This window comes from Mastacembelus armatus, chromosome 22 (assembly GCF_900324485.2).
Source record: "Mastacembelus armatus chromosome 22, fMasArm1.2, whole genome shotgun sequence".
Classification (NCBI taxonomy): Eukaryota; Metazoa; Chordata; class Actinopteri; order Synbranchiformes; family Mastacembelidae; genus Mastacembelus; species Mastacembelus armatus.
Window position 1 is genome coordinate 1806044 of NC_046654.1, and position 10913 is coordinate 1816956.

General features: G+C 40.9%; 2 protein-coding genes across 5 annotated transcripts in view; one reads left to right on the plus strand and one right to left on the minus strand.

Annotated features, from left to right (window-relative positions):
* Positions 1-202: 202 nt before the first annotated feature.
* On the minus strand, positions 203-8984 carry LOC113123834 (protein LBH-like). 2 transcript variants are annotated; one of them, XM_026296275.2, is made up of 4 exons: positions 8847-8984; positions 5404-5482; positions 3667-3841; positions 203-1988 (listed from the first exon to the last, which is right to left on the minus strand). In XM_026296275.2, exons 2-4 carry the CDS (start codon positions 5479-5481, stop codon positions 1921-1923), a joined length of 321 nt encoding a protein of 106 aa, XP_026152060.1. In that variant the 5' UTR covers position 5482; positions 8847-8984; the 3' UTR covers positions 203-1920. The 2 variants fall into 2 exon arrangements, with proteins under 2 accessions (XP_026152060.1, XP_026151974.1); XM_026296189.2 differs by having other exon boundaries at positions 5404-5554; positions 8847-8982.
* Positions 8985-9057: 73 nt separating this feature from the next.
* Positions 9058-10913, plus strand: part of ahsa1b (AHA1, activator of heat shock protein ATPase homolog 1b) — a 70571-nt gene continuing 68715 nt past the window's right edge. Inside the window, exon 1 of one of the 3 annotated variants that reach the window (XM_026295019.1) lies at positions 9058-9189. The gene's annotated coding sequence lies outside the window, so the exon portion shown is untranslated. Of the gene's footprint in view, positions 9190-10135; positions 10212-10913 lie in introns of those variants that run through there. The other 2 variants (XM_026294953.1, XM_026295184.2) reach the window with 2 other exon arrangements.

A 10913-nucleotide genomic window follows, 5' to 3' on the forward strand; every position in this document is an offset into this window, starting at 1 on the left:
CCCTAATCCTGACCTGCATGTGTCTGGACTGTGGGAGGAGAAAACCCACACAGACACGGGGACAACATGCAGACTCCACACAGAAAGGCCCCGGGTCCACCTGGGTTCAGACCCTAATCCTGACCTGCATGTGTCTGGACTGTGGGAGGAGAAAACCCACACAGACACGGGGACAACATGCAGACTCCACACAGAAAGGCCCCCGGGTACACCTGGGTTCAGACCCTAATCCTGACCTGCATGTGTTTGGACTGTGGGAGGAGACAACATGCAGGCTCCACACAGAAAGGCCCCGGGGTCTAGCAGGATCCGAACCCACAGCGTTCTATATGAGGTGACGGGGCTATTGATAATAATTTTTCAAACTAAGGTTAAAAATGATCTCATATCCTGAAGAAAAACAAACCTGCAGATGTTTGTTGTTTATCAAAAACAGTGATTTCTTCACCAGCTGCTGGATTCAGGCTCTCAGGTCTCACTTTCCAGTCAGTGCAAAAATGCTCTGACTGGACTGACACTGAGCTTCTGTTCTGTCTCAAAGCAGCATTACAGGTGTGAGGACTAGTGTTTGGTCGTGCAGAGGGAAGCACAGTTCAGGAAGCAAAGAACCCTGAAAAAATGTGTATATGAGACAAATCCAGTGGGAGCTCACACATCAGGCAGGCAGAATTATGCTGAATACTGGACTTTTGCTGCACTTGTGTCATGTGGGAGCGACCGTAATTACCAGTTCCAAAGTTGTAAATACTGTTCATGTCAAAATCTAAGTTGCAATTAAAAGTTAAACTAGGAAACTGACCTTTTCTGTGCTCTGCTGTTGACTGGGGCCATTCAGTAATTTAGAAATGTCTGAAAAATGCACTTAACTCAATGTTTTGAGTGATGACACTGTTGGACCCAGATATGTCTAAGGATCAGTAAAAAACCAGCACTAGCCTCCCATTTCAATCACTATGAACCACTGGGACAAATGTTTTAAGAATTTTGAAAAGGTTTATTACTTGTGCAATAATTTAGACTTCCAGTATTTTAAAAAATATCAGGTTTTGTGACAAGCGACACGCATCTAAAATATACCGCTTCTTTTTACTTCTGTGGTCTGTAGGAAAACAGAGCAGGATTATACTCCCTTTAACATCTACTGTATGAAGACAAAGCTCACACATTCTAATATATTAAAAGAATGGAATAACATCGAGTTCTTAATTAAACTGATGATTTTGTTCAAATACTGATTGTTAAAACATTATTACAAAGTGAATAGTAAGAGCAAGATCACCAAACTACAACAGTCACCACTTAACAAACAGTGATGTAATTTACATCTAAAGTTAATGTAAAAACTGTGCACACAGTACAGTAGCTACCCTCAGTAGTAGTAGTAGTAGTAGTACTAGTAGTAGTATGGCACACATGAGCTAAGTATTTAAGACAGCATTTTGAAACATCTGTCAGGTTAGATGTGCACATGATATCAACGAAGGGCTTGGAGCCAGAGAGAGGAAATTCGTTTAACTTATCAAATTAAAAGCATGTATTTGTATCAAAATCCTAACAGTCGTAAAACATGGGGGAAGTCTCTGATGAAGAGAACATTTTGTCAAGAAGTAAATACAAACTAAAAATTTCGAGATGGCAACTCGGTCAGTCATCTTTACTGGCTTCACATATGTCGGAACACGCTCCTTCATCAGTGCAGATGTGTACATGGAAAGAACGACACCTTCTGTAAATTTATTCTGAAGGTGCCGACATAATTCTGGCTCCAAGCCCATGAGCTGGGGTTTGGGAATCTGTTTTTCTACCCTTGCTTCTCTGTCTCCCTGATCTTTCTATCCACACAACGTGCACCGCTATTACTTTCTTTTTCATTCTGGACACACTCACAGTAACAGTGGATTTCTCAGGAGGAGAGTTAGTTCAGTTGCAGTCCTGCATCTCTGCCCCTGAAGCCTCTTCATCCACACCGACGTCCGACTGCTCCTTGTCTGGAGGAACAGAGGAGCTGCATTATTCACCAACCTTTCAAATGGCTCGTGGCAGGTAAAAACTGGTGTTTTGTTCCTCCTGTGTGCTGTTAGAGAGTGAACTGCATATAAAGCACAAGTCTACACATATTTGCCTTCTTGCTCAGAATTGAGAAGATTGATTTTACTCCTGTGGGATAAATATGAAGTGATCCTCTGTTAGCACAGGAGAGACCAGTCCTGGAGGCCAACAGGAGGCTCCCAGGCAAAAGACAGAACTTCCTGTAAAACCACGAACTGTTGTTTCTACATGTTTCATGAACAGATGAAAAATATGAATTACTGAGCTGCAGAGGTGCTGGCACAAGGATTTTGTTTACTTCAGACAAACTGGGCCAGATGTTTCCCCCTGGTTCCAGTCTTTATGCTAAGCTAATCTAATCGCCTGCTGGCTCCACCTTATTTACTGGCAGCACTGAGCTAAGTCTCAGCAATTAAACCAAATAAGCATATTTAGAGGACTATTTCTTTAACCATGTGTAAATATATGTTTTTTTAAAACATGAGGAATGCTTATCATATGGGATCGTGCATTACGTGTGAATGGTAACAAAATAAAATTGGCCCATATCAGTATCAAAGTTTTTTAATCCAGTCCGGCTCAGGCTCTATTCTGAACCCACTACAGCCCAAATGCTTTCAACTCGTATCTGTGTGTGAAGAAACATAGTGTTCTGGTTATTTTTATGTACTTTAAATAAGGTGTCAGCAGACACACTGCTGCACTCAGCTCTTTACTGCTTTACCTACACTGTGAGGTTCCCTATTTATTCTTTTTAAATACACAGGTGTTTCCTCCCGTCAACATTCTTGACTTTCAGTCGTTCACCTGATAAGATTTAGATCCTCTTGTTCAGCAGAAAAGCACAGAGAGCACATTTCACAAACGTTCATTTGCACAATGCAAATACATTTCCTGTCCCAGGCCCATGCATGGGCTGCAGGTATGTGTTCTTTAGTTAACTAGTCCAAGTCAACAGAAGACAAATCGCAGCTTGGATGTTGCAACTCTGATCAAAGAGGTTGCAGATAAAACTAAACAGAAGCTAAAATAAAAACTATAGACACAGAATGAGCACATGACTAATATTCTCAGATATTCTCTAAACACTCTGAACCCTGCTGTTCAGTTCAACATGAAGTGGTACTTGGAAGCAGCATGAATACTAATAAAGTCCACGGAAAGAACCCATTAGATTCAGATCCATGAATTCAGGTGAAAATGTGTTCTGTCAAATGATAAGTGGAAAATTACAGTTACCCTGAGCTGTATCACTCCACCCTGTCGGAACCAACTGATTATATGGACTAGATATTAAATTTCATTTTTCGACTCAGTGATGCATATCATCACATTTCTGCATTGTAGAATATTATGCCACAGTATCTCTGCTCTTGACTGTTGACGTCTCGGGCTCAGCTCATTCAGGGGAATGTCAGGGGACAGTGACTGCACAGTGTTCCACTAGTTTACAGCCCGACCTACAGGAAGAAGCTCTTTATAGAGACGAATGTCACCTGTATGAATCCCTATGAACTCCTACATTTGCCTCGTGTTTCCAGTCCTGCTTCATGTGTGACAGGTTGGTTTAAGGGAAACATGATTTTCCACTCAAACACTCTGCAGCCTCCTCCTCACCTGCGGTTTGCTCCTCTACACGCTGTCTCTCCGTTTGGGCGTCCGGGGAGCTCGGCTCGTCCGGCGGCCAGCGGAGCTCCCCGCTCTCCACCTCGGCCGCATCTGTCGGCTCCACCACGATGGAGGGAAGCCTTTTGGACAGCTTTGGATTCCTTTCATGGGTATCTGGGAAGATCTGGTGAAAGCTTATGTAAGGTTAACTGAAGGGTTATCATGTCTGCAGGGATGGAAACATCATTACTCATGTGAACGAACAACAGTGCAGTACAAATTGGATTAAACTGCAAACTGTGTCGATCAGCTGAAAGATTAACAGCTGCACTCCAACGTGATGTTTTACTTTGATCTCCAAATTAAAACGTGCATGTGATGGTGATGCTATCTCTTCTATTTCTAAAGAAATCGTATGTGAAACTGTTATTCCACGTTGTTGTACGCACTGATCTCTGAGTCATTTTTCTGCATCATGAAGTCTGGTTCTTCTGTGTTACTCTTGTAAAATAAAGAGTACAATTATGTCTGCCCAGAACACCCAGCTCTGAATCAGCCAATAGCACGCCTCCACATGTGACAGGTCGGAGCTGCGTTACCTCGATCAATACAGCTTCATGCAAATACTGTCATGATTTTTAAAAGAATCAACTTTTAGCTTCTCCAACACTGCACAGTGATTTCTGAAGAAAAAAGCTTAGGAACACTTATGTTACAAGTGATGACACAGTAAGTGATATTCATAGATGTTCTAGTGAACAGTGAGCTACACCTTCCTTCTGTTAAAACACAGTTTCCATTAAAGGTTTTCAGGTTTGTCTGTTAAAATCACATTAATTTGCCACTTTGTTGTATCTATTGACTGTCAGAGCTCAGATGATATAAAATGAATTGCGTTTGATAGCTAATATAAACATGGTTAACATCCACACTAGGAGGGATCACACTAAACATTTGATAGTGCAGTATTCATGCTGGGTCCCTGTTGTTGTACAGCAGTGTGGGGTTTTTATCAACGTATTAAATACCCAAGAAAAAAACTGAATTTTGAGCAACATGTTGCTCTGGACTGGAGACCTGTCCAGGGTGGACCCCTGCCTTTCACCCAAAGAGAGCTGGGATAGGGTCCAGCAGGTCCCTGGGATCCAGGTTAGGACTAAGAGGGTATAGATGATGGATGGATGGATGTTGCTCTGAGCAGCTTTATACATACTGACACTCACTGAACAAAAACAAGCTCTACTGCACTACAATTAGTGGACATTTTTTGGCCTCTGAGTTTCTTATAATCATTGTTTCAACAGCAATTAACTGACTATATTTGGATGAGAAACAGAGCTAGACCGCAATGATTATACCATATGTGGCATAGACGTCTAAAAAGGCCCAGTCCAAATCTCTTTGAGTCCAAGCTAAGTCACTTAGATATTGAAGTGAAACCATAAAAAAATAACTGGGAGAGAAACTGGGAGAACTGATCAAAGAAGACATCTGACTGGTACAATAAAACAAGGTGAGTGATGTTCAGTAGTAGATGATAGCTCGCTCGCCTTTCTGGCTCAGCTGAATCAGACCGTTTACTCCCAGCAGGACTGAATCCAACTAATGACCTTAGTAGTGTCAACCCACATTTTACTCGTGCTCATCGGCTGTGTGACTCACCGCTGCACGCCTGCTACTCGAGTAAGACAGGACTGGTTTAAAATAAACTGAACGCTCACGTTCCCACCACACCCGGAAGGATACTGCACCTTGATCTCCTGCTGCTCCGCCCCCGCTGAAGTCCTCCGTCCCCGGCTCCAGAGAGTTCATCACCTCGGTCATCCTGGAGGAAACCATCAACACAGTGTCTGTGCAGCGTTTACTCCTCTACTTCCATTACCTTTGAGAGGGTTTTCTGTTTGGACATGACTCAAGTGACAAACTTAATCTTCATGGTTCTTCTACCTCAGTGGACCAAAATGACTGTACTGATTCAGGCCAACGACCTTGTTTTTATTCATCTGTATTTTTATTTATTTGTACCACAGTCATTATATCTATCAAAATATCTATTTTTTTATCACCTGAACTATGTGAAATATGTGAATTAATAAACACAAATATTTGCTGTTTTGTGTGCACAAACAATTAGCAAACAAATGAGTCATGTGTTGTGCTTAAAAATATCATGTTTAATTCCTCACACTTCACGTAGACTCCCATTAAAACCCACTAAAGATTGTTAATTATCCATTATAACTGTGATCGAAGAATAACCACGATGACAATAGTAGTTTCTGGAGGTTTTGGGCGTCCTGTGGTCTGTGCACAGGCTGTGTACATATCTACAGAGTCCACAGTTCAGCTGTAGCTGGGGTCATCTGTTTCATGTCATGCCTCCCTCTCATTCTCCCCATGTTTTCTGTCTGCAGCTCCACAGTCACTGTCAAATAAAGGCAAACAGGGAACAGCTGTACCTGCATTCAACCTGCCATCAGTTCAATCAACCCAAATCAGGCTTTCTTCTTTAAGAGGAGAGAGATGTGCAACATCATGGCATCCCTCACCTGCACCTCCTCCGTTATCGTCTCATCCTGAAACACTTGGCTGTGCATCATCATGTACTTTAAATAGTCCTGCATGCAGAATAACACTGGACCGGTTCCACTCGTAAAGGGACAAAACTCCTCACTGGTCAGGATCAGTTCTCTGCACATTAGTGAAAGGCAGCCATTACACGTGGCAAGTTTTCAGAAACACCACTTCCCATACAATCAGACCAGCAGTTGCTGTTGCCATGGGGACAACCGGTTGAGTTTTAATGCCTCTGATTGTCTGAATAGTGCACTTTGCCCGAGCGAACCAGGCCGAGAGCTGATTTGGGGGTATTCATGTGTGCTGTTACGCAGCAATTACCACCGTCAGAACGGGGCCGTTCTGTTGTGATACTTCTCTATGAAACCTGAAATCGCTTCTGCCCTTCATCATCAGCAAAGAGACAATACGGCCTTTATTCCTTATCAGAGGCTCGTATTGTTCCTCTGGAGGGAATCTGTGCGGTCACGCTGACCGGTCTCATGTCCGGGTTTTTCTGAAGGTAGAAACAGGAACGGATGCCTGCAGAGTTCTGCACATGATTTCAGTCTAATCTTGTTTCTGAGAAGTGCACTCACCCTGCGATGATGTGAAGCGTAACAGACACGAGAATTTAAATGTTGATGCCAAGCATGACGCACTTTTTTCTTCAGCTGAATAAAAACGCCTGAACAAGGTTACCCATGTGTTAATGTGTGTTTACAGGAAGACTCTGCCTCAGCAGAGAAACGAAGTGTTAAGATTTTCATCTTTACATTTTTAGCTGGTGGAAGATGAAGCAGCAAGTATTTTAACAGGTGATTGGGTGTTTCTTTGACTCAGACGTTACTTGATTAAAGCAGTGAAACATGAAAATAAAAATCAATCCTAAGCATTTTATTAGGGCTACAACTAAGAAATATTGTTTTTAATTAATTGATGAAAATTAGTCTTAATTAGACTTTATGCATTTTAAACCTGTGAGAACAGCAGCAACAAGTCAGTAGCCCACATACAGATCATCATATTTTAGGTCAATATGATGAACCAGGTAGCTGGTGTTTAGCACATCCAGCTGTCACAGGGAAACATGATCGTTTATGTGGACCAGTGTCTGTGTCCAGGGTTCCCTCTGTTTTGGCTCTGGGTTTGGTCTCCACCTCCTCCTGAGGGAAATCTCTGGCTCTTTAGCTGCTAAATGCTCGTCTCTGACTGTCTCTGTCTGTGGACATTGGTTCCTTAGAGCTTGTTCTCTTAAAACAGCTGCTTCCTATTAAAAACAGAGTTATGGGAGCAGTGAAAGTGAACCAGAACAGTAAAGTTCTGGTCCGGACACTAACCAAGGAGCTGAAACTCACTGTAAAGCTCCACAAAGCCAAGAGGATCCGCAGATTCAGCTGATAATCCTCTATAGGTTTATCACTATGAGTGATTCTTGTCATTTGACAACAATAGATATATTCATTTATTCTACCTAAAGGAATCCCCATGAATCTTATTTTCTTTAGATTAATAAATAACCAATAGATTAATTGATCATTAGTTGCAGCCCCTAAAATAAACTGTACAAGATAAAGCACACAGGAGCACACTAATGTGAGGCAGCATCACTCTGCCGATGCTGAATTACAGGCTGGAGTTGGGAGCCAGATACTTGAGGTTTTTAAAAATCTGAAGCACGGCCAAACCTCCAGAAAACCGGCTCACAGCCACTGCCTCCCCTCACAGTCCTTGCTGTTTGCTTTTTGGATGAAAGATGTGCATCTGCTATGACCCGGCGGATTAAAATTCCTCCTCTCTCTTCTGTCCATCATGAGATGCATCATCCAGTTAAAGGGGAAGCGGTTCCCAAAATTAGCATCCTCTGGCACCTCCAGACAATCAGTTTAATTTCATTTTTGCAGATAAAGGATATTGAACTGCAGGAATGATCGCTCCCCTCCTATCCCCTCAGCTGCACTTCAAACACTTTTCCCATTTCTGCTACTAAAATCACACCCAGCAGCAGCACCACCTCCTCAAACACAGGATCTCTGCACAGATCCAATAAGTTTTCACAGCCCGAGGACATGAAAGTAAAATTCAGTCGGTAGTCAAATAAAGTGATATTCTTCCTTACTTACTGTACTAATCCTTGTAAAAATGTCCCACTTCTCTCTCTAGTGCTGCTCTATGTTTTATTAATTTTTATTAATGTGCAGATTATTTGCATGTATCCTGAATAAAACTGATCTTATGTACTTTAAATATGTGCATGATTGCAGTGTGAAGGTTTGGAAAACAGGTTTACCTGCATGGCACACAACAGGTAGCCACTTTACTGCAGGTATGAATAACACAGCTTCTGCTACAGCTACACCTACACATCTGTTCTGGACGATCCGTGCTTTCTGCCCACAATCCCACACAGGGAGAGGGCTCCACCAGAGCAGAAAACCACCAGCAGCTCAAACAGGTTTTCTGCACGTCCCTGAACCTCTAAGGTGCAGTTTTTAATATTAAACTCACCTGTTATTGAGTTACTTCTAGAAAAATGAGGTAAAACAGCTTCTGGTCCAGTGTTTGAAATAAAGAAATGCTTGTCTGAGTGTTTCCAGAGTGGTTAAAAAAAATAATAAAAGCTCCGTATCTACCTGTCTGCGGGCTGATCCAGTGTCTCAGAGCAGGAAGGTCTCCGTCCTCCGCTGCTTCATCACACTGATGCTGCTGCTGCTGAGGAGGATGAGGATGATGCTGATGCTGATGATGATGATGATGCTGTTGCTGATGATGGTGATGATGATGATGATGATGATGATGATGATGATGATGCGGGCTGTTGTGGGCGACAGGCAGCGGGGCGCGCTGGGCTGCCGGTGAAGTTGCCGCTCGCATCAAAGTGCTCAGAGTCTGCGCAGTAGAGCCACTAGTGCTGCCTTCGAGGACTGTCGGGAATTACGAAGAAGGGAGGTGTGCGCACCAGTGATCCGCAATTAGGTTCATAAATTTTTTTCTCCTTAAGTTGGTTTAAATGTAATTTTACTTTCTTGTTTATTTGTGGTCATTTTGTTTCTCTTTCTAGTTCTGCTTCAGGTTGTGCTCATTTTGTGTCACTTTATCATTCTTTTCTTTGTCTTCTCGTTAGTTTTGTGTTTTGTATTTGTTTTATTGACATTCCACCAAGGCATAGTAACATTTAATATAGTCTTTGCATATAGATACAAAATATATATAGTATATACACTACAAGGATAGTATCTGTTTTAATCTTACTAAAACAATACACAATTTCCAGTAAAAATGACTGAAAATTAAATTAGTTTGTTACAGTACAGAGCAGTCCTGTATTTGGCATGTTACTAAAGGAAAAACTACAAAAGTATTAGTGTGAAACATATTCAAAGTACAAAAAGTAAAAGTAGTAGTAAAAGTCCATTACACATAATAACCCATTTCACAATAATTAAATATGATTATTGATGCATCAATGTTCTCACTTTAATATTGCAGCAGGTTAAGTTGGAGTTCATATTAATAACATGCTGTAAAGTCTTATCCCATCATCAAACTAATAGACCATCAGAATGTATTAATTATATTCTTTATGCTGAAGCTGCAAAGTTAATACAGTTATCAGAAAATGTAGTAGAGTAAAAAGTATTTGAAGTATTTGAAGTAGAGAAGTAGAAGTATAAAGAGGAACAAAGCCTAAAACGTCAAGCATAAAATTGAAGAACCACAGTGAAATAAAAATACATTTAATCTGAGTAATAGTACTTTTATCACTGATCTCTGTGGTCATTTTGTGTCTCCTGGTCGTTCTACATCTCTTCACATCTCATTTTCCGTGTCTTTGTCTTCACTACTGATAAAACACAAGCCGTCAAAAACCTGAAGCTGTTATGGGTTTGTGGAATTTACGAGCAGCACCTGAAGGCAGCAGCTAATCAGAAGCGCAGCCGTTGATGCTAATTTTAAATTTGCCAACATTGTTAGCAGCGGTTAGCTAAAGGTTTCAGGTAATTTCTCGCATTTAAAACCATAAAACTTTAAAAGTTTAGACACGCGAAGACTTTTTACATGTCAGGTTATAACTTTAAAGTGAAATTAGTGAACAGTTAAGTAGTGTCAACCATAAAACTAGCAAAGAAAGCCTGAGAGCAGTAATGGAATACGTATTCGGGGAATTTACTGAAGTAAAAGTACCAATAACTAGAAAAATGAGTAACGTTATTTAAGTAATATATGAGAGAAAGTACAACGTTGGTGGCATAAAGTACAATAAACCTTAAAATTTCATTGAAGTAAATATTTTTAGTTACTTTCCACCACTGCCTATCCAGTAATATGCTCCCTGTGTGTCATTAAGCTAGCACATAGATGATTTATTGTGTGTTTTACAGATAATTCACATTTTAAACCTTTATTTTATCATTTATAGTAATACTCAGGGATAGTACTAATGTACTTATGAGCTGTGTCTCCCTCTAGTGTCCAAATTAACAGTGTACAGTGTATTTTCATGTGTTTTTCAATATTGCCATATCTTTTAATTCTATTTAAAAAATCTGTTGGGTTTTTCTTTGTTTACTTGTTTAGTTACACAACAGTGTTCAGCTTTTCAGCAGGTAATGGTGGAGTTTTCCAGTAATACTTTGACTAACCCTGATGGCATTAAAAAGCTTAAAAAAATGTCTTCATTTTGACCTGTTTCCATAAAT

Bases quoted from the DNA above. Each gene is read 5' to 3' on its own strand.
- LOC113123834 (XM_026296189.2), bottom strand. From the start codon at position 5,496: ATGGTTTCCTCCAGGATGACCGAGGTGATGAACTCTCTGGAGCCGGGG. The intron at 3,842-5,403 runs GTATCCTTCCGG...AGCTTTCACCAG, and splicing joins CAGCAGGAGATCAAGGTGCA to ATCTTCCCAGATACCCATGA. The intron at 1,989-3,666 runs GTGAGGAGGAGG...CTGTTCCTCCAG, and splicing joins TGTAGAGGAGCAAACCGCAG to ACAAGGAGCAGTCGGACGTC.